At 42.1% G+C, this 24,893-nt stretch overlaps 1 protein-coding gene across 3 annotated transcripts in view; it reads right to left on the reverse strand.

The window, feature by feature from the left end:
* The window catches only part of ate1 (arginyltransferase 1), a 185,337-nt gene that overhangs the window by 50,899 nt on the left and 109,545 nt on the right, over positions 1–24,893 (reverse strand). For all 3 annotated transcript variants that reach the window (XM_020481341.2, XM_020481340.2, XM_031823250.1), the window contains 2 exons: positions 24,530–24,711; positions 11,131–11,230 (listed from right to left, as the gene is read on the reverse strand). In XM_020481341.2, the coding sequence (XP_020336930.1) occupies positions 11,131–11,230; positions 24,530–24,711 (282 nt within the window). The remainder of the gene's footprint in view (positions 1–11,130; positions 11,231–24,529; positions 24,712–24,893) is intronic.

The raw sequence follows: 24,893 nt of genomic DNA on the forward strand, positions 1-24,893 counted from the left end.
TACAGTGCATTTGGAAAGATTTCAGAACTTTTGTCTTTTTCCACATTTCGTTATGGATGAAATTATACCCCCCCCCCCCCCCCCCCCCCCCCCCCCACCCAATCTACACACAATTACCAATAATGACAAAGCAAAAACAGGTTTAGACATTTTTGCAAATGTACTAAATAGAAAAACCTGAAATCACATTTACATAAGTAAACATTTTACCTTTGGAAGAGATTATAGCCTCAAGTCGTCTTTGGTATCACTCATTCATATATCTTTATGTACATATTCTTTTTCCCCTTACACTTGTGTGTATAAGACAGTAGTTTTGGAATTGTTAGTTCGATTACTTGTTGGTTATTACTGCATTGTCGGAACTAGAAGCACAAGCATTTCGCTACACTCGCATTAACATCTGCTAACCATGTGTATGTGACAAATACAATTTGATTTGATTTGATTTGTATGACGCTACAAGCCTGGCACACCTGTATTTGGGGAGCAACACTGAAGCATGCATGAGAGCATCAGCTGTTCCGGAAGACTGTGTGATCACGCTCTCCGTAGCCGATGTGAGTAAGACCTTTAAACTGGACAAAATTCACAGGACTACTCCCAGGAAGTGTACTCTGAGCATGCGCTGACCAACTGGCAAGTTTCAACCTGTCCCTGACCGAGTCTAATATCAACATGCTTCAAGCAGACCACCATAGTCCCTGTGCCCAAGAACACCAAGGTAACCAGCCTAAATGACTACTGACCCGAAGCACTCACATCTGTAGCCATGAAGAGCTTTGAAAGGCTGGCCATGGCTCACAACACAACCATCCCAGAAACCCGAGACCCACTCCAATTTGCATACCGACCTAATACATCCACAGATGATGCAGTCTCTTTTACACTCCACACTGCCCTTTCCCACCTGGACAAAAGGAACACCTACGTGAGAATGCTATTCATTGACTACAGCTCAGCGTTCAACACAATAGTGCCCTCAAAGCTCATCACTAAACTAAAGACTCTGGGACTAAACACCTCCCTCTGCAACTGGATCCTGAACTTCCTGACGGACCGCCCCCAGGTGGCAAGGGTAGGTAACAACACATCTGCCACACTGATCCTCAAAACGGGGGCCCTCAGGGGTGCGTGCCCAGTCCCCTCCTGTACTCCCTGTTCACCCATGACTACATGGCCAAGCGTGACTCCAACACCATCATTAAGTTTGCCGATGACAACAGCGATAGGCCTGATCACCAACAACGATGAGACAGCCTGTAGGGAGGAGGTCAGAGACCTGTCAGTGTGGTGCCAGAATAACAACCTTTCCCTCAACGTGATCAAGATAAAGGAGATGAATGTGGACTATAGAAAAAGGAGGACCGAGCACCCCCCCCCCCCCATTCCCATCGACGGGGCTGTAGTGGGGCAGGTTGAGAGCTTCAAGTTCCTTAGTGTTCCACATCAACAAATTACCATGGTCCAAACACACCAAGACAGTCGTGAAGAGAATTGGGATTCATCAGAGTGCATCCAGGCTGGTTGTATCACCGCCTGGTATGGCAACTGCTCAGCCTCTGACCGCAAGGCACTACAGAGGGCAGTGCGTACGGCCCCAGCACATCACTGGGGCCAAGCTTCCTGCCATCCAGGACCTCTATACCAGGTGGAGTCAGAGAAAGGCCAAAAAATTTGCCAGACTTCAGCCACCCTAGTCAATTTTTATTTTTACTATTAGTTCTTCTTGATTTTCTTTCTCCTTCAGTTTATTTGAGTAAATACTTTAACACTTGTTTCTTCAAACTGCATTGTTGGTTAAGGGCTTGCTTCCAAGCCCTTAACCAAGATCTGGCCAAGATAAAGCAAAGCAGTTCGACACATACAGAGTTACACATGGAGTAAAACAAACATACAGTCAATAATACAATAGAAAAATAAGTCTATATACAATGTGAGCAAATGAGGTGAGATAAGGGAGGTAAAGGCAAAAAAAGGCCATGGTGGTGAGGTAAATACAATATAGCAAGTAAAACATTGGAATGGTAGATTTGCAGTGAAAGAATGTGCAAAGTAGAAATAGAAATAATGGGGTGCAAAGGAGCAAAACAAAATACATAAATACAGTAGGGGAAGAGGTAGTTGTTTGGGCTATATTATAGATGGGCTATGTACAGGTGCAGTAATCTGTGAGCTGCTCTGACAGCTGGTGCTTAAAGCTAGTGAGGGAGATAAGTGTTTCCAGTTGAGATTTTTGTAGTTCGTTCCAGTCATTGGTAGCAATACAATTTGATTTGCTCCCATTCTTCGCTGCAGATCATCTCATGCTGTGTCAGGTTGGATGTGGAGCGTTGCTACATAGCTATTTTCAGGTCTCTCCAGAGTTGACATGTTCGATCGGGTTCAAGTCTGTGCTCTGGCTGGGACACTCAAGGACATTCAGAGACATTCTCAAAGCTACTCCTGCGTTGTCTTGGCTGTGTGCTTAGGGTCATTGTACTGTTGGAAGATGAACCTTCACCTCTGTCTGAGGTCCTGTAATGTAATATCTGGTGATCATTTGATTAATTGTTCAGCAGTCTTATGGCTTGGGGGTAGATGCTGTTAAGGAGCATTTTGGTCCGCTCCGGTACCGCTTGCTGTGCGGTAGCAGAGAAAACAGTCTGACTTGTGTGACTCGAGTCTCTGACAACTTTATGGGTTTTCCTCTGACACTGCCTATTGTATAGGTCCTGGATGGCAGGAAGCTTGGCCCCAGTGATGTACTGGGCCGTACGCACTACCCTCTGTAGAGCCTTAGGGTCAGATGCGGAGCAGTTGCCATACTAGGTGGTGATGCAACCGTTCAAGATGCTCTCAACGGTGCAGCTGTTGAACTTTTTGAGGATCTGAGGAACCATGCCAAATCTTTTCAGTCTCCTGAGGGGAAAAGGTTTTGTCGTGCCCTCTTAATGAATGTGTTGGTGTGTTTGGACCATGATAGTTCGTTGGTGATGTGGACACCAAGGAACTTGAAACTCTCGACCCGCTCCACTCTATGGACAATTCCTTCAACCTCAGTGGTTGGTTTTTGCTCTGACATTTACTGTTAATTAACTGTGGGACCTCATATAGACAGGTGTTTGCCATTCCAAATAATGTCCAATTAATCGAATTTACCACAGGTGGACTACAATCAAGTTGTAGAAACATCAAGGATGATCAATGGAAACATGATGCACCTGAGCACAATTTCGAGAGATATAAAAAAGTTTTATACGTTTGTTAAAATTTCTAAAAACCATTGTGGTATTGTGTGTAGATTTAGGTAAAAAAAATAATTGAATCAATTTTAGAATAAGAATGTAACGTAACAAAACGTGGAAAAGGGGGTCTGACTACTTTCCGAATGCACTGTACACAGTCCTTCAGCAAATCAGCAACAAAATTGTAAATCAGTACTTCCAAACAGTCTTCAAATAGACAGTGGTATGAAATATAAAATTGGAAACTGAAATGTTGATACTGTCAGAGTTAAAGTATCAACTCACAGCCATTTGTTTCTTTAGAGAATGTATGATTTGTCATGCCAAACAATGACCACATTACAACAAACAGACCAGGGACCAGGCTGGAGATAAGATGGTGCAGACGGAGAAGGTTGACATCTTACGTGCTCAAACCCGATTTTGCTACTTACTGACTTTTTCGTGTTTCTTTACTTTCTTTTCCTCCAGAAAGCTCACACCATTATCACCTATGACTGAAGTATTTTTGAACTACAAGTCGACAGCTACTAACCTCGCATTCAACCTTGATTTTGGCTTCTACTTCAACTCTGACTCAGCTGTTCCCTTGCTTACACCGGGCCCAACTCCATTTTTCGGGCTCCCGAAGCACCGCAAGAGAAGACGCAAGGGCTTTCGGCTGGAGTCTTTGTTAGACTCAGATGTAGAGAAGATTGTTCGGCATTCCCCTTCCGTTTTATCGGCAAATGTCCAGTCACTTGAGAACAAGATGGACGACATCCGTACGAGAGTTTACTCCCAAAGGGAAGTGAAAATCTGTAATATTCTATGCTTTTCAGAAACTTTGCCGACGGTCGATATGGACATGAAACTCGAGGGGTTTCTCCATGCTTCGTCCCAACTGGACAGCGGACTCAGGCAAAACCAATCAGGGAGGGATGTGTCTCTTTGTAAACAACATCTGGTGTGATGGATATCTCAAGCTTTTTTGCTCATCTGAAATAGAATACCTCATGGTAAATTGCAGACCTTTTTTAATATACTGAGATAATTTTCATATGTAATCATCACTGCGGTCTACATCCCACCCCGAAACCAGAATTGCACTAAGCAGGCACTCAACGAGCTGTACAGGGCCATAAATAAACAAGAAGAAACACACCCATATGCAGCATTTATAGTGGGAGGAAACTTTAATGTGGGGAGACTGAAATGCATTTTACCAACACGTCTCCTGCGCCACTGCGCGCTAACACTCTGGACCACCTTTACTCTATCCACAGAAACGCATACAAGGCCCTCCTTCACCCTCCCTTCAGCAAATCAGACCATGACTCCATCCTCCTGCTTTCTGTTTACAAGCAAAAACTACAATACGTAGTACTAGTAATGCGCTCAGTACGGAACTGGTCAGATGTAGCGGACGCTAAGCTACGAGACTGCTTCACTAGCACAGACTGGAATATGATCCGGGGTTCATCGGATAACATTGAGTTTACCACATCAGTCACGTGCTTCATTAATAAGTGCATCGACGATGTCGTCCCCACAGTGACGATGTACCCTAACCAAAAGCCATGAATTACATGCAGTATCTGCATCGAGCTAAAGGCTACAGCTACCGGTTTCAAGGAATGGGACAAGGACGCTTACAAGAAAGCCCGCTACGACATCCTACATGGAAAATATCAATATAGGACTAAGATAGAATCCTACAACACCGGCTCCAAAACGCGTCGGATTTGGCCAACACGTGTCAAAGACCCCAGCCACCCAAGCCATAGACTGTTCACTCTGCTACCGCACAGCAAGTGGTACCGGAGAGCAATGTCTGGGACCTAAAGGCACCTGAACAGCTTCTACCTCCAAGCCATAAGACTGCTGAACAGTTAATCAAATGGCTAACCTATTACAATTACCCTTTTGACGCCACACAAAAACACACAATTTCACACTATGCTGCCACTACTCTGTTTACATGCTATCCTGATTGCCTAGTTACTTTTACCCCTACCTACATGTACATACTAATTGAACTACCTTGTACCCCTGCATATTGACTGGGTACCGTACAGTACTCCCTGTACAGTGGTTCCTCCTTTAAATGTTGCGTCATACTGCAGCATACATTGCGGGCTGCTGCAGCATTCTGTGGCACGTTATTTAATTGTCAGACATTTTTTCTGTTAATGCAATATTTTATTAATATTATGATATTTCTATTTGAAGAAAAATTCAAACCTCAGGGTCTCCGTTTGGATGGTATGGAAAATATGGCGCTGTACAACATGACGATCAGGGCTAGGCTACAGCATAAGAGGATTGGAGGATTCTAAATTGTTTGCGTTCATTACACAACTTTAATCCAATATTTCTGATATTCAGTGATATTTATTCCCATAATAACCCAGGGACTCTGATGGCACAGCTGGCGCTGCAGTACAGCGCCCTTAACCACTGCGCCACCCGGGAGGCCCCATGTTTTTTCTATTTCAAGTAAAACAAAAAACCCTCTGGGTTTCCGTTAGGATGGAACGGAAAATATGGCGCTGCACAACGTGACGGTCGGCAGTACAGTACTGGGCTATTTAGCTAAAGAATCCCAGTGATGTGCGGGCAGGGCACGTGGGAGACCGGGGTTCAACTCCACGAAGTGGAGGAAGGAGGAGGTGTCCTTGTGACTTGCACAGTTAAATAAAGGTTAAACTAGGAGCATAACATTTATGCACCCTCATTTTTGAAATTCTAATCTAACCAATACCCAAACAGAGAGTCAGTGATACAAATCTCATTGATTTATCAAGACCAGTCACCATGCTTGTCTCAAAACAGTGCGAAACGATGCTGAAATAAATAAGACCTATACCACTTTTTTTTGCAGCACATTAATCAACACTAGCGAGACTCATTTTGCCTATGGTAAGGCCTACAGTATATCTAAAAATATTTGTTGTCAATGAGGTGACTCTGCCAATAATTACATATAGAGGATTGGAGGATTCTAAATGAATATCTAATGGGCATTTTACGTTAGATATGATCAGATAGGCTCTGTGAGACTAAGGGGCTTTTATACAATTCTAAATTAATTAATTAATAATAGCTTTGTATAAGATGTAACAATATTTTGGAGATTTAGTTTTAATTTAACCTAGAGTGAGCGAGAAAAAAGCTATTCTTGAACATGGGGTGAGAATACTCACAAATTTGTAAATAAAGCCTGTTTGTTATTTGGAATTATTTATTTCTGGAGAAACCTAACTTGATTATTTAGCAGACATCACTTGCTAATATTCAGTCAACCCATATCTTAAGAATATCATGGAATAAAATTGAACATTTTCGTTTCTCCATGCTTGTCTCAGAGCAGCGCTGAAACAGTGCTGAAATAGACGTCCAAAGCGAGAAGGCTTTTACATTTGGATAATAAAGCATTTAGAAGATATAAGGCACCTGCATTTGTTTATTACGCTACTGTGCAGTCTGACAAGTAAACAGCCTACAGTACATACTGTAGTAAACACGGGAAAGTGCCTAATTCCGTACAAGGGAGAGCAGGCCATGTCCAGACTTTCTCGGTGACCTCATTAACTCTGTCTTTAAAGCTTTTTTTGGTTGCAACAGTCACTCTAAATCACAGTCAGAAGACAGTTGAAGAAACTTGAGTGGACTTATGGAAAGGCTCGGTAAGAATTTTTTTATTTAATTATATATTATTATTTTTTAATTCTTAGAACATTAACCATGTGTGTTCGCTTGTTTTGCACGGTTTTGTAGTTTCGACCGAATGATTCGTCTGACAAACAAAGAACTTTGCGTCCTGCAGGCCCAGGCATGGATCAAAGCGTACGAGACATTCAATGACGTCATCTTCAAAGACGATTCAACCGTGGCCCTTGAGCAATTTGCTCAAAACTGCTACAGAAAAAAAAGAAAATCAAGCAAGCCGGGTCCAAAGCATTCACGCTAAAACTCCATGTGTGGGGGGGAAATTTCTCACCAGGGACCAGGCCCATATTTGATTATTGATGGTAAGTTTGGCTATTTACAAAGCAAAAGTTACATAAAATATTGAAGCCTACAACTCACGGACTGTTCTGTGTTCCACAATAATTCACTCTTGCCTACTTTTTCAGGCATCAAGGCTCGAGATTTCTTTGAGGAAGAAAAAGTGGTATTAGTCAGCCACCAATTGTGCAAGTTCTCCCACTTAAAAAGATGAGGCCTGTAATTTTCGTCATAGGTACACTTCAACTATGACAGACTCAATGAGGGAAAAAAATCCCAAAAATCACATTGTAGGATTTTTTATGAATTTATTTGCAAATTATGGTGGAATTTTAATTTTTTCTTTGACCCGTTATGACGTTATAATTACTTACATTTTTTCCAACGTTATGTTTTTGTCAGACATCTTCGCTGAAGAAAGTCACCAGCGACGAGTGGCATAATGTCAAATTCTTCATTGGAAACACTTGACATGATTGGTCATATAAAAACCTTGGGACCCAAATGCATAATGAGTGCTCTAAACCCCCCCTCCTGCGGTGGTCTGGAGCTATAAAGCCATGACACTGGGTACCTCTAAATCCCGCGGCGCTAGCTCGCAACTTTTAAAGGAGTCACCACTGTATATAGTCTTGTATTTGTTATTTATTGTGATACCATTTATTTATTTATTTTGCAAATGTTCTTACTTTTTCACTCAGCATTTTTGGAAAGCATTTGTAAGTAAGTATTTCAAGGTAAAGTCTACACCTTTGTATTTGGCATGTGACAAATAACATTTGATGAGGCTATGTTCTAGACTCCACCGAGATACAATCCATTTCCAGAAGTCCAAACAAACAATTAGCGAAACAAAATGCTTCAAAAAAGTTCACAGGGACTACTGCTGGAATTACATTAACTGTGCTAAAAAAGTTAAATTCCACAAGGAACTTCAACAGTGTTATAAAGTGTTCTAGGTTTCTTTTCACAGACACTCGTAGACAGTACAAATTGTTCCAGATATTCACCGGAGACTCAATAAAAAAGGAGAGAGAGCGATAGAGAGAGAGGTTTGAGACCGCTCACTGCTGAGAGGTGTCCAGCAGAGTTCAAGTGGTCATGTTGTGAGAGAGGGTTAGGACTGAGAGGCCCTCACTAAGTCCCAGAACACAGGGGGCCTCCAACACATCATTATCCTGCTGGGACTCCAAACAGGGACATTTTGTGACCAGAACAAGCGCACAGCGCGTCTACGCATTAATTAGCTAGTTTGGTCACATATGCAAATAAGCTCGTAATGGGACACTGTGGGCATGTATGTATGTGTGTGAGTGAGTGAGTGAGTGAGTGAGTGAGTGAGTGAGTGAGTGAGTGAGTGAGTGAGAGTATGAGTGTGAGAGTGTGAGTGTGAGAGAGAGCAAGAAGGTGGGAACTGGGCAACCTTCTCACCCCAGCTCCGTCTCTCCCGGGGATAAAATGGGGCGAGGTAAATAAGGTAGTGAATGGGTATCCCCCCCATCAGATATAGGGGGGGTGGGGGGATAAATACCAATGGTGAAGGGGCAGGAAACTGTGGCAACAGACACCAGTGTGTTTAGAATTCTACGTATATACAACATCGCAGAGGCAACCAAACACACACACACAGAAAATGGAAGATCCATCAAGCGGACCTATAATAAATGCTGGGGGGGAGGAAGGAGTGTGAAAATGGCATGTTGCCATAATCCTCAACAAGACATCACAATGTCTTTGACAGAAAGGGAAAGGTTGGGAGGAATACCTGAATGAAATAAGACATGGATGAATGAACCAATGAGGGAATAGAGGAATTAGATAATGAAATACGGAGGCAATGAAGAAATGAATGAGAGAAAGGGGGATTAACGAGACATTTCTGGCCCAATCTAATAGACTTGGAAAGGCTGCTTACTTTCACCCAACCTCCTCAAAACCATCCCGTCTTAGTCAATGTTATGTGGATGTCCCCTGTGTGTGTGTGTGTGTATGCGAAAGACAGAGATGGTTCTGTGTGTGCGAGATGATTGTGTGTATGTTTCCATGTGTTAGTGGGTGTGTGTCACACACACTCCTAGTGTTGCTGATTTACAGTGGCCATCTCCACTGTGACCTATCCTCAACCGCTTATGGTTCTAGCAGCCCAGTCTGCTCTCCCTTACTCTTTCACTCCATCAGTCTATCCATTCCGCCTATCTGCTGTGGGCGAGTCCATCACTTTTGACATTCTTCCCCTCCCTACAGTTTTACTGTATATGAATCAGCTGTTCTGGTGTGTGTGTGTTTGTATTTGTGTATGTGTATATGTGCTCCATCTCTTATAAACCTCCTTTCCAGTGCTTCACCATGTCATAGCAGGCTACCATAGGGAACCAGATTTAAACAGGCCCAAATGTCAGGCAGCCAGGAGTGTTGGAAAAAGCATAACCATTAGTGTTGAGAATGTGAGAATTAACCATTCAGAATCCCCCTGGCTTCATTTTAATTAAACATCTCTTAACGCGCACACACTTTACCAATGGAATGGCTGACATGATGTCTGTTTATGTCCCGAAGATGCCCTGGGCCCAGGTCTCAAACCCACAACCCTCTGGTCTCTCCGTTGCCCAGCTCAAAATAGACTGATTATAGGTTTGAGGTGAATGCCAACCTAGGCCTGGACGTCAATGATTCTACCTCAACTGGGAGTTGTCGGGGCATAGGGGTTCTACACTGGCTGTCTGAAGCTACAGTGCAGTAGAAAAACTGCACACTGAGTGAGAACAGTGACAGCACATTCAGTAAGAGAACACAGCTCTCAGTGGGCTGTTGTTACATAATGTATAGACTAGAGCAAAACTATGGCTCTGGACCAGAGCCTTACTCCTTAGTACAGGGGCCCACAGAGACAGAGGAGTAGGGGCTAATGAGTGAAAATGAGAAGGAGAGAGAGCCAGAGCACTAGTTCAGACTGGTCTCCCTGTTGAGGACCTTGCACCTAGAATAACACAGAGGGAAAGACAGGAAAAGAGGGAGAGGGGGGAAAAGGAGAGGAGGGAGAGCTCTCTATGAGGGCCAGATAGGGTTTTAGGAACGTGACGCTCTGAATGTACTGGGGTTTCAATGAGAGACATCGCCGTAGCCACCAGTCGGAGAGGTTAGGCGGGGGGGGGGGCGGAGTCTAAGAGTGGAGTGGAGTCTAAGGGGGCATCAACACCGTTTACACAGTTCCAAATGATGATGATGATATATATATATATATATATATATATATATATATATATATATATATATATATATATATATATATATATATATATATGATGATATATATATATATCATCATCATATCTATCTATCTATCTATATATATTATATATATAATATATATATATATATATATATTATATATAGATATCTATATATATCTATTCTCCGTAAGAGAAAAGGTGTGCAACCCAAATGACACCCTGTTTCGTACATAGTGCACTACTTTTGACCGAAGCCCAGAGCCCTGGTCAAAAGTAGTGCACTATATGGAACAGGGTGCAATTTGGAACGTAGATGAGACATCCATCCCAATCCTCTGTCCCTCCACCAAGTGCACTGCACGCAAATGTCTTTATGGAGGTGAGGCACAGAGATTAAAATAACAAACACATAGAATAGGGAAAACACTGCGCTCACAATCAAAGCCTCAGCCATTAATCACACTCACATGTTAAGGAGCGGGGCAAAACTCCAGTTCTCTGTTTGATATCATACAGAATAATATAAATACTGTCGTGAAATATTCTCTACTATTTTGGAGAAGTTATTGGCATTGGTGAATATAGTTGGGTAGAGTACAACAGTATACAATTGAGCCGAGTACAGTAGAGAAGTCAAGTAGAGCAGAGTATAACAGAACAAAGTAAAAGTGTCATTATCGTACCTTGTATCGCATCTTGTTGCAGGAGTGGATGTAGAAGCCCAGGTAGTAGAAGCACAGCTTGGGGGACTGTTTCTGCAGCTGCCTGGTGAAGGCAACCTCCCTGGAGAAAAGAGATAGAGGATTTAGTCACAGACAGACAATATAATAAAGTACACTATTTATACAAAAGCATGTGACACCCCTTCAATTTAGTGCATTTTGGTTATTTCAGCCACACCCACACAGCCATGTAATCTCCACAGACAAACATTGGCAGTTGAGCAGCCTTACTAAAGAGCTCAGTGACTTTCAACCTGGCACAGTCATAGGATGCCACCTTTCCAACAAGTCAGTTCGTCAAATTTCTGGCCTGCTAGAGCTGCCCCAGTCAACTGTAGGGGCTGTTATAATGTGAAGTGGGAACGTCTAGGAGAAACAACGGCTTAGCCATGAAGTGGTAGGCCACACAAGCTCACAGAACGGCACCGGCGAGTGCTGAAGCACGTAAAAATGGTCTGTACTAGGTTGCAACACTCACTCCTGAGTTCCAAACTGCGACGAAGCAAGGTCAGCACAAGAACTGCTAGTCGGGAGCTTAATGAAATGGGTTACCATGTCCGAGCAGCGCATGGCTAAGATCACCATGCGCAATGCCAAGTGTCAGCTGGAGTGGTGTAAAGCTCGCCGCCATTGGACTCTGGAGCAGTGGAAACGCTTTATTTGGAGTGATGAATCACGCTTCACCATCTGGTATTCCAAAGGGCAAATCTGGGTTTGGCCAGGAGAACGCTACCTGCTTGAATGCATAGTGCCAACTAAAGTTTAGTGGAGGTGGAATAATGGTCTGGGCTGTTTTCATGGGTCAGGCTAGGCCCCTTGGTTTCAGTGAAGGGAAATCTTAACGCTACAGCATACAAATTACATTCTAGACAATTCTGTGCTTCCAATTTTGTGCCAACAGTTTGGTGGAAGGACCCTTTTCCTGTTTCAGCATGACAATGCCCCAGTGTACAAAGCGAAGTCCATACAGAAATGGTTTGTCGAGATCGGCGTGGAAAGACTTGACTGGCCTGCACAAAGCCCTGACCTCAACCCCATCAAACATCTTTGGGATGAATTCGAACACTGACTGTGAGCCAGGCCTAATTACTGTTATAGCAGCAAAGAGGGGACCAACTCCAAATGAACGCTCATAATTTTTGAATAAGGCGTTCGACAAGCAGGTGTCCACATACACTACATGACCAAAAGTATCTATTTTGTCCTATTTAATTCTGTGAGTTTAGTCCAGGCAGTAATGCAGATAGAGTATAATAGTTTTCTATTGTGATAGTAGTTTTCTGCCTGTCTATTTCTCACAAACATCTACAATGAAGTAGTATCAATTGGATTTAATTCTGAGTTTAGTACAGGTAGTCAGAATGCACAGGGCCCTTGAGGGTCTGTGGAGTGGCATGACAGATCCCTGAGCAGGTTGCTGGTTCAAGACCCATCTTATAGTATGAACTCTTCAGCAAAGTCCTTTACCCATATAATAATGATATAGAACACTATAATAATTAAATGTGTATTGTTTGACCTAAAAGGTTTTAATAAACAGCTGTACTACACAGAACATGTGTAATATTGTATAAATGTTTTAGAAATCTGCTGCAAAGAGTAATTTTTGCCAATCACTTATCATAGTATAATCAGAACATACTATAATCACATAGGCCCTATAATCATATCTAACTATTTCAGAGTAGTAAACCAGCTGTCATTTATAAAACAAGGAAGTAAACATCTAGATGCCAAATGGCACAGTATTTGCTATATATAGTACACTATGTACTGTAGGGAATATAGTGCCATTTAGGAAGCAACCAACAACTAACTTATAGTACGCAGTTCGTTTCCCCAGTGTTCACATTACATTCAATAAAAACATTGAAATATTGAGAGGAGAGGTAGACAATAAGGCTAATAAGGCTAATAAGTGCATAAAATAAAGGCTTAATCCCAATACCCACCCTTACAGCTTATGTAAGCAGTAAATTGCCACATGCCACTACCAGAGTGGCTCACTTGTGGGTATGCTGGCAGCATATGTAACCAATTTCAGGAAACTAGGCGTATGTCGCGGGTCACTACTTCACAGGAGAGCCAATTTGAATGAAATAATTTTTTTAAATCAAAATGCTTTTTTATATTTTTTTTATACATGTGAACTTTCATGTGTCTTAATAACAAAACTTGTATGCCATCTGTAAATACAAAAACAATTGTTAAATTGAATGTGAACTGCTCTGAATTTACGAATGGACAATCTGACAGCACAGTTGCAGTCAACAACGCTCTGGATAACATAACAGCCTAACCAGTGAGCTGCTCTCGCTCAGATGTGTCTGGAAGTAGCTAGCAAGTTAGCTTTGGCGCTTGACTGCGGTTAGTACATTCGGATTAACCCTTAAAGAGATGGGTGGGGCTAAGGCTTAAGAGGGTGTGAACAATGCTGAATGGGTGTATACAAAGAAGGGCTCTGCAATAGTAGTACCAAAACATTCAAGGCCATTTTCTCAAAAGTGAGTTTACAAGTTTACTTTCAAAGCAAAATTATTTTCCTAATGTTCCTCAAATGCAGTGTATGGTATACCATTTTGTAGCTCTGAGTCTCTACTTTTATCCAACGTAAAAAACACAATTTCTAATTTTGCTACATAAGACCGATTTGAGCCGGTCAGTCACATATAGCAGCAAGTTAGATTGTGTATAAGGAATTCAGCACAGCAGGTTTTGCACAGCACAGCTCTGGTTATTAAATGGGTTAATAGTTTAATCCATTCACAATTTCACAAATTTATTCACAGGTAAATAGTAATATGCTCTCAACCTCTCTGGTGACGAACTTTGCTGCCCTGTTTCCAATCGTCCACATGGCTGGGAGAACTTATTCAAGTAAGTAAATATATTTTGAAAATGTTTTTTAAAAAGTAAGAATATGAGCAAACTAGATAACGTACAGGCTAAATCAAATGAGCTGCTGACGTAGCTAGCTAGCTATCTAGCCAACTTTACATACATCCCCAGCTATCTAAGTTCATATTAGCTAGCTATATTGATGTATTCATCAATGTAAAAAACAAACTCCAAATGCATTTGTAGTTAGCTAGCTAAGACCCAAAGAAGAGGGTGAAAGGATGGCAACCCCACTGTCAAAGTGAGAGAGTAGGCTATTCTGTAGAGGGTAGGTACTTTTGTGTAGCTCAAGTCCCTAGAAGTGAGCACAGAGATAATAGTAACATAACATTAAAATATTTGAGTATAATTGAGCCTTTTTCTTGTGATATTTTTCTTGTCCTCAGATACAGAGAGCTGTGAAAGCCTGTCTGCAAATGAAGAGGTCACAATGAAGAGCAGTGATTCTCAGTTCTGGGGACTCAAAGGGGTGCCCATTTTTGTTTTTGCCTTAGAACTACACAGCTGATTCAAATGATCAACTCATTGTCAAGATTCAAGTGGTATTTATGTATTCATTTGTGATGCTATCCTTAATATGATCTTGTTGTTGTCACATGCTAAACATGCAAGTGTGCACATGCAGCTATGGTGCATTCGGAAAGTATTCAGACCCCTTGATTTATTCCACATTGTGTTACGTTACAGCCTTACTACAAATTTGATTAAATAATCTTTCTTCATCAATCTAAACACAATACCACATAATGGACAAGGCAAAAACAGGATTAGACATTGTTGCTAAATATTCAAAATATAAAGAGAAAAACCTTATTTACTTCCAGTTGAAGTCAGAACTTTATATACACTTAGGTTGGAGTCATTATAATTCATATTTCAACCGCTCCACAAATTTCTTGTTAACAAACTATAGTTTTGGCAAGTCCGTTAGGACATATACTTTGTGAATGACAAGCAATTTTTCCAACAATTGTTTACAGACAGATTATTTAACTTATAATTCAATGTATCACAATTCCAGTGGGTAAGAATTTTACATAAACTAAGTTGACTGTGCCTTTAAACAGCTTGGAAAATGATGTCATGGCTTTAGAAGCTTCTGATAGGCTAATTGAGTCAATTGGAGATGTACCTGTGGATGTATTTCAAGGCCTACCTTCAAACTCAGTGCCTCTTTGCTTGACATCATGGCAGAAAAAATCTAAAGATATCAGCCAAGGCCTCAGAAAAACATTGTAGACCTCCACAAGTCTGGTTCATCATTAGGAGCAATTTCCAAATGCCTGAAGGTACCACATTAATCTGTACAAACAAGAGTACGCAAGTATAAACACCATGGGACCATGCAGCCATCATACCGCACAGGAAGGAGACGCATTCTGTCTCCTAGAAATGAACGTACTTTGGTGCGAAAAGTGCAAATCAATCCCAGAACAACAGCAAAGGACCTTGAAGATAATGGAGGAAACAGGTACAAAAGTATCTATATCCACAGTAAATCGAGTCCTATATCGACATAACCTGAAAGGTCACTCAGCAAGAAAGAAGCCACTGCTCCAAAACGGCCATAAAAAAAAACAGACTACGGATTGCAACTGCACAAGGGGACACAGATCGTACTTTTGAGAGAAATGTCCTCTGGTCTGATGAAACAAAAATAGAACTGTTTGGAAATAATGACCATCGTTGTATGTTTGGAGGAAAAAGGGGGAGGCTTGCAAGCCGAAGAACACCATCCCAACCGTGAAGCATGGGGGTGGCAGCATCATGTTGTCGGGGTGCTTTGATGAAGGAGGGACTGGTGTACTTCACAAAATAGATGGCATCACGAGGCAGGAAAAATATCTGGACATATTGAAGCAACATCTATATTGATTGGACATTATTTGGAAAGGAACACGCCGGTCTATATAAGGTCCCACAGTTGACAAACATCAAGCTATGAGGTCAAAGAATTGTCCGTAGAGCTCCAAAACAGCATTGTATTGAGGCACAGATCTGAGGAAGGGTACCAAAAAATGTTTGCAGCATTGAAAGTCTCCAATCCTTCTTAAATGGAAGTTTGGAACCACCAAGACTCTTCCTAGGGCTGAACGCCAGGCCAAACTGAGCAATCGGGAGAGATTGGCCTTGGTCAGGGAGGTGACCAAGAACCCGATGGTCACTGACAGAGCTCCAGAGTTCCTCTGTGGCTATGGGAGAACCATCCAGGCCGGCCCATCAGGAAGTCCAGGATCCAGCTGCAGAGGAAGATATTCAGAACCCTGAGTCCTAAGCTTGGTGACAAGCATGAAGGGGACAATGGTGTTGAACGTTGCGCTGTAGTCAATGAACAGCATTCTTACATAGGTATTCATCTTATCTAGATTGGTGCAGTGCGGAAAGCAATTGAGATTGTGTCATCTATGGATCTGTTGGGGCGGTATGCAAATTGGAGTGGGTCAAGGGTGGCGGAGTTAGTGTGCCATAACCAGTCTCTCAAAGCACTTCATGATTACATAAGTGAGTGCTACAGGGTGGTAATCATTCTGGCATGTATGCCATTGCCCCATAGAGCTGCAATCTGACTATGTTGCCTTACAGAAAGCCCTGGTTAGTTAAAAAATGAATATGGGCAAGATTAAATACATATTGCTCTCTAATTCTCAAAAAACTCAAATCTGATAGACTACATATTTATTAATTGGATGGTTCTCCCATCGATAGGTTTCCTGCCTGTAAACATCTGGGCATATAGATTGACAAAGTTTGAATGTTTAAAAAAAACATACGAATGAGCTGGTTAAAACGCTAAGCTTTAACGTGGGCTTATTTTTTATTTTTTTAAGATCCTGCCTCTCCCTAAATAGCAGGAAGGATATTGTACAGCACACATTTTCCTGCCAGTTTTTGACAATGGGGACACCATTTACCAAATTGCACCAGCCACTACTCTTAAACTTTTGGATGCCGTCTAACTTAGCGCCATCTTTGTTTACAAAGCAATACTACACAAGCTTCCAACGTCCCTATTGCACTCCACACTGCCGTTTCCTACCTGGCCAAAAGGAACACTCATGTGAGAATGCTATTCATTGACTACAGCTCAGTGTTCAACACCATAGTACCCTCAAAGCGCATCATTAAGCTAAGGATCCTGGGACTAAACACCTCCCTCTGCAAATGGATCCTGGACTTCCTGACGGGCCACCCTCAGGTGGTGAGGGTAGGTAGCAACACATCTGCCACGCTGATCCTCAACACTGGAGCTCTCCAGGGGTGTGTGCTCAGTCCCCTCCTGTACTCCCTGTTCACCCACGACTGCATGGCCAGGCATGACTCCAACACCATCATTAAGTTTGCAGACAACACAAGCCTGATCACCGACACCGACGAGACAGCCTATAGAGAGGTCAGAGACCTGGCCGGGTGGTGCCAGAATAACAACCAACGTAACCAAGACTAAGGAGATGATTGTTGACTATAGAAAAAGGAGGACCGAGCACGCCCCCATTCACATCGACGGGGCTGTAGTGGGGCAGGTTGAGAGCTTCAAGTTCCTTGGTGTCCACATCATCAACAAACTAGAATGGTCCAAACACACCAAGACAGTCGTGAAGAGGGCACGACAAAGCCTATTCCCAATCAGGAAACTAAAAAGATTTGGCATGGGTCCTGAGATCCTCAAAAGGTTCTACAGCTGCAACATTGGTTGCATCACTGCCTGGTATGGCAATAGCTCAGCCTCTGACCGCAAGGCACTACAGTGGGTAGTGCGCATGGCCCAGTACATCACTAGGGCTAAGCTGCCTGCCATCCAGGACCACTACACCAGGCGGTGTCAGAGGAAGGCCCTAAAAATTGTCAAAGACCCCAGTCAGACTGTTCTCTGTACTACGGAATGGCCAGCGGTACCGGAGTGCCAAGTCTAGGACAAAAAGGCTTCTCAACAGTTTTTACCCCCAAGCCATAAGACTTGGCTACCCGGACTATTTGCCCAACCCCTCCTTTTACGCTGCTGCTACTCTGTTTATCATATATGCATAGTCACTTTAACTATACATTCATGTACATACTACCTCAATTGGGCCGACCAACCAGTGCTCCCACACATTGGCTAACCGGCCTATCTGCATTGTGTCCCACCCACCAACCCCTCTTTTACGCTACTGCTACTCTCAGTTCATCATATCTACATTTACATACTACCTCAATCTGCCTGACTAACCGGTGTCTGTATGAAGCCTCGCTACTTTTATAGCCTCGCTACTGTATATAGCCTATAGTCTTTTTACTGTTACTTTATTTCTTTACCTACCTATTGTTCAACTAATACCTTTTTTCCACTATTGGTTAGAGCCTGTAAGTAAGCATTTCACTAAGGTCTACACCGGTTGTATTCAGTGCACGTGACAAATAAACTTTGATTTGATTTGTTGCTAAAGTATAAAAGAATGAGCTACCAAACCCAGTTGCAGGGTAAATCCTTTTTTTGTTTTAGTGAACACCCTATTGTTGGAATAACGTGCAAAATTCCTTGATTCACTGGTGCCGGTAGGTCAGTTTAGGACTCTGGTATTAAATAATTGAGTATGCAGTATTGAAATTGTTCCTTGTTTTATTTGGAATGTTAACAATTGTGAATGAGAACTTGGTATCAATGGGGTTAAAAAAATATTTTTTATTTATTTATTTAAATGAGGTACTTTCTTGGCCCACATGGATAATTTCTCTTAATAAGCTTAAACTTGATTCAATTTGTCTATAGATTATTGGTATTGTTTGTTCTCTCTCATTATTAGTCACCTGGCTACTTTAAGTTTAAGGCTATTCATAATAACCTTTTGAAATTGAACTCGGTTACATTCATTGTTTGATCGGGAGAAAACCATGCATAAAATGATGCAGTCATGCCTTCAGTCATAATCATAACGGCCTATCGAATGGAGAGAGCAGAAAATATAGACTACATAAAAAATGAATAGCCTAAAGCCCATGCAGCCGACAGAAACAGAGAAAGAAACAATATTTTCTGACTGGACATTTTGTGCTGCTTTGGTGGAATTCTCCACTATCTGGCCTATATTCCTCTCGAGTTCTGCATCACACACAGCATGTATTGAAATAGGCTTTAGCAAATAGGAATAGGCAAGTGATTTGGAATGTCACTTGTGCTGCCCTGCGAGAGACTGTCACATCACGATGTCGTCACCATCGACGATGGCTGTCAATCATCGTTGATAGGCGATGCTATCGTAATATCGCCCACCCCTAACGCACACACAAAACTACTCCAATGCTGGACACCAGCTGCCTTTTGGATAACAGTGCCTCAGGCGCAATGTCCAGTCCTCCAATCCCTCTTTATCCCCCTCTCCTTGGGGCCCCTCTTAAGAACATCTCAACATCTCCCTCTCCTGTTCTTAGCACAGAATCACACCTACACACACTCCCTATGGAACACCAAGTCTCCCTCTAGCTCGCTCACTCACTCTTACACAACACACCCTCCCCCTCACACACACGCTTCAGAAGGTGTATGGCAGAAAATGTGTATATCTGACAGAGGAAGTCAAACCAAATCAAACCTAATCAAATAACCTCGTCTGGGCTTTATCTACACAGGGAGTACTGTTACTCTTGGAGACAGACTCTTGCAATAATAATATAAGAAATGCAGACCAGGGTCTGTTCAGGCTTGTGTGTGTGTGAGCGTAAAATGTACAAACTGCACGTTCTCTACTAGTCACACACACACAATCTGTAGTCTCTCACATGCATGCATACACATGGCCAACTCTGTAAATCACCCAGTCCTTCAACATCTGTGCAGAAATACTTAAACGCTTTCTCACATTATTGGGTTACACTTTACAGGAAGCGTCAGATGTGTGTGTATGTGCGCGCTACGTGTGTGTGTGATCTCTTATTTCATACCAGCAGACAGTGCTGTCGTCAGCCGCACCACAAACACCCCACTGCCTCATCCAATACTGACAGATGAGAGCAGTATTTACCTACCCAGTCCTTAGGTATTACCTATACTGTACCTCTACTGCCCACAGAGGTGGGGAGGGCGAGCGTGTGGTGGGAAAATCAAGAGAGATTGAGAGAAACAGAGAGAGAGTGTAAAGGTTAATTAGGGAAGAAGAACCTGAAAGAAGAGAGAAAAAATAAAGAGAAATGAGAGAAGAGAGAGATGGGGATGAGGGAGGTAAAGAAAAACATAGGAGCGAAAGAGAGAACAAAAAGTGAAAAGATTGTGTTTTCTGAAAGTAAAAGAGGCCAGCCAAATAGAAAAAGTAACCAGCCAGGGAGTTTCCAGGCTGTGGAGGATTTTTTTCTTCTTTTTTCTTCAGAACAAGCTCTATATTGTGGCATTTGGAACATTCTAAAGACCTTGCTTCCATCTGAAATGCACAGCTAAATTATTGAATACTTCATTTTTTATATGACTTCACCAGATTGGTAAAATTACTTATCGAGTAGAAAGACATGACACAATTAAAATGACTTAAAATGTATGAATTGAGTGTGTTAGCTGTTTTGGATATCGTCTAGGCCAGGGTACCCCAACTGGCGACCCGCGGGCTTGGTGTTAAAAAAAAAAATCATTCTTTGGCAGAAGACTAAAATCAACAGGAAATCTGCTCCAGGTGATTGTAGTTTAAGAAATCTGTTTACAACTATTCACACGCATAAGAGACACATGATTGTACATAAATATGAGGAAGATTTGAAATTATGTTTTAGTCAAACATATTTGCAAGGGATTTTTGCAGTCTACAAATTATTTGTAATTATGTTCCAGCCCACGAACATCCGCTACAACAAATTGAATTCAAAGAGGTCCAGTGACTAACATTTTCTCCCCCCAAAAGGTCCAAACCATTAAAATGTCTAACGTGCGCTATGATTTGGGGACATATGTAGTTCTTGTATATGTATAGCTAATAAACAAAGTACTACATTTCAACAATATTTATTGCACATTTTCAATGCAGCCACATTACATATGAGGCTAAATAAATATGCATCCTAATCATAAATAAAAGTAGGCCAATTACAAATGTTCTCATTTCAAGCAAAACTGCATCTTAAAAAAAAGAACAAGTGCCTGTTTCTGAAAAAAGTGCTTTGATTTTTGAACAAATAAGAAACGACAGATTTAATATTTATCTGTCCTACTCTCTCCCACTTCACTTCTCCATCTCTCTTCTTTAGCGAGAGAAGTTGTCTTTTTCTTGCCCAGCCACTAATTTGAACCTTGGCTGGAATGGAGTCCGTGCCATTCTCATACACATATGTAGGTGCTCATTGTTGAGTCTAGAACAGTACTTATTTTTAATGATGTTCTTAGTGGAGAAAGAAGATTCACCGTATGTGGAGCCACGCATGGTCAAGGTGTGTATAGTGCTACTTTGGTTAGACCAGGGAAAACCGTCTCAGACACAGCCTGCAGCCAGAAAGCGTCATGATCAGTTAGTTGAAAGTGCTCTCTTGGTGCAACATTTGCTCGCAGATCAATCAGTTCCATCTGTAGAGATCCACCATGTGCCCACTTGAAGGTCTGTGTCATCTCCTTTTGAAAATCCTCTGACATCTGTGATGAGGAACGGATTCTCAATTAGAAGGAGCTGCTGTCCAAGCCTGAAGCTGTCAAATCGATTTCTGAAGTTTCCAATCAGCTTATCTATGAAGTACACATGAGGAGAAACATCTCTCTCACCCTGAATCTGTTCCTGCACTTTCGGAAGTGTGCACAGTTTCCTTGAAGATATTCCATGAAAATGTCCAGTTTCCTCTGGAAGGAGCGGATAGATGTCATCAAATCACAAACTGAATTACCCTGTTATTTCACGTTGAGATCGTTAAGGTGTGATGTCTACCAAAAAAGCAACAAATCCATTTTGCCTTCTGACTCTTGAGCTGTACTAGGAAAGCTGTTATTTCCTTTCGAATGGACCAAAAGCGTTCCAACACCCTGCCTTTAGTGAGCCATCTTACATTGTTGTGCAGCAATAGGTCATTTGATTTTTGCCTCAACTTCTTTCAGGAATTCTGTCAGCAGGCAATGTTGATGAGATGAGGATGCCCTGAGGAAGTTGATAAGTTTCATCATTATATTCACACTTCAGCATACTCTTCTGACAGATTGGCGCACAGGACAGACTGATGAATGATGCAGTGGTAAGCTGTGAGATCAAGGTTGTCCTGCCACAGCTCCGCTCTCTCTAGAGACCACTTGTTTTAGATCTATCCCCTCTCTCAGCATCTCCTCTATGGCCATGTATATGTCCTTTCCTCTTGCATGTGTCTCGAAGTGGTGTTACACCTGACAGGTCTTCACAGAATTCCTTCTCTGTGTGGTCAAATCTAACATACACCAGAAGCTGGGCATTATCACTCACATCAGTAGACAGTAGATTCACCGATCATACTGGGCTTTGAGTTTGTATATTTTGCGTGACCTCACCTCAGACTGCTGTGGATATGTTTGCTCAAAAGATGTGTGCTTTGTTTCGTAGTGGCGCTCTTCATGTTGGCACTTTTTATTAGAGCCACGGTCTCTGAACATATCAGGCAGAGTGGTTTGACACTCACTGCGGGAAGGATAAAGGCATATTTGTCTGTCCACTCCTCTTTGAAAGCTTGATTTTCTGTATCAACTTTCCTGACTTTTGCACACACCACTCTATAATTTCTCCTCTCGCTCCGGCTTTGCTTCTCTCGCTGTCTCTCTCTGACATCAGTCTCCTAACATGCATTGTAAACATTTGCTTTGATTGGCTGAGTTTCGTGAAGTGATTTAAATAACGCATGTGATTGGACAACACACAGTAGTATGGAATGCTGTCTGGGACCTTCCCAGCTGTGCTGAGCCAGTACAGTATGTGTACATTGAAAAAAAAATCATCATTATTTAACTTTAAAATTATTTATGAGAAATGTGTCGAGGCCCGATAGGACCTTCACTCGGTCCGGACCTGGACACGAGGTCCGCCAATTGTGCACCTCTGCACTACAACAACAACAAAAAGCGGCCCGTAGCTGAATCTAGTTGATGATCCCTGGTCTAGTGCTATAAGATCAGGACTAATTTCTAAGTAAGATAACCTTTAACATTTAAGTCATATTTACAGTTTTACTGCAAGATACGAATTTCTAGAATGATGTTTGTTCTTCAAATTATGTATTTTATTGGCTATGCTACTGTGGACACTTTAGGGTAAGGAAACCAATGTGGAACTTGGGTGAACTATCCATTTAACAGTTTGGCCTGTCAGTCAATAACTGTGGGTGAGATGGTCAGGGGAGGGGGCAGGATGTTTGGTAAAAAGTTGGTAGGGTTTCAGACCTCTCAATCATTCATTGTGGGTGGGACTTTGAGGGAAGGCGGTAGATGAGTAATTTAGTCAGAAAAACTAGTCTACTCTTTGAATTTCATTGTGGCAAGACAAACTAAGAAAAAAGTTGTTTTCTGTCAAGTAAACCTGGATTTCCTGTAAACAATATAGAATTGCGGGAATATGAATTGCGGGAACAACCATACCCCGTTCAAAGGCACTTAAATGGTTTGTCTTGTCCATTCACCCACGGAATGGAACAAATACACAATCCATGTCTCAATTGTCTCAAGGCTAAAAAAAAACTTCTTTAACCTGTCTCCTCTTCATCTACACTGATTGAAGTGACATTACCAGGTGACATCAATAAGGGATCATAGCTTTCACCTGGTCAGTCGAGGTCATAGAAATAGCAGGTATTCCTTATGTTTTGTACATTCAGTGAAACGTTGTATAATTTATGAAAGCAAAGGGATATAAGAGATTGACATAGTCAGTTGGACACCTTTTACACAAGTGGTTCGGTCGTCAATCAAAAACATGAAATAGCCTATGAACCCAGACTCCGTAGCTAGCTATAAAAGGTCTTCAAAGAAAATACATGTGCCACAAAACCATAATTAAGTGGACTTCAACTCATCGTTACCACTTACATTACATGTGACGTGTTAATTCACTCACAGAAAACGATGAAGAAGCATCATGTTCTCCCTACTCTGAAAATACATTTTACTGCAGCCAACCACAGCGCACAAAAACAACACAGGTACCAAGAGGCGGGACAGAGAGCAGTGTTACCCTCTCGCCGCTCGCTTTGTGACTGACAGGAACCTGTCCTATCAATAGAAGATTCATATCGTTCATTCTAGCGGGACAAGGATATACAGACTTTTCTCACTAGCGAATTGAAACTTTTAAATGAAAAGAAGCCTAGTTATTTTTCCAGTTCATACATTTTATTGAACTCTGGAAAGAGTGAGAGAAAGAGAGCAGAGCGAGAGAGTGCAAGTCTATAACAGAGAAACAAAGACAAGGAGAGGAGACACAAATCAGGCAGAAAGAAAAGAAAAAGAAAGGAGCAATGGAAACACTGCCAAATGCGAGACTCGATCCTTAGCCCCTTCAGTCCTACTGACCTGAGTGCAGAGTAGGAGCCCAGTGACAGAGAGGCGAAGTCGGGGTGGTAGTACAGGTAGACCGAGGACACGCAGGTGGGCAGGATGTCCACTACTCCCACTGCCACGATGCGGCCATCCAGCCAGTACTGTTGGTGGAAGGAACCGTAGCCCGCCGCTGGTCCATCCGGAGGCGTCTCCATCTGAGAGAGAGAGAGATGTTATAGATCACAATAGTACAAACTCAAATACAAACTGGAAAAATGGAATTGACCTAGTGACTGAATCATATGAATTCCCGGTTTGTTTAGTGCTTTGGCATTAGCAGGTTTCACACACACACACATTTATCTTTTCATTAGAGCCCAGGCCCCACACGTGTAGT

The sequence above is a fragment of the Oncorhynchus kisutch genome, linkage group LG4 (genome assembly GCF_002021735.2).
Source record: "Oncorhynchus kisutch isolate 150728-3 linkage group LG4, Okis_V2, whole genome shotgun sequence".
Taxonomy (NCBI): domain Eukaryota; kingdom Metazoa; phylum Chordata; class Actinopteri; order Salmoniformes; family Salmonidae; genus Oncorhynchus; species Oncorhynchus kisutch.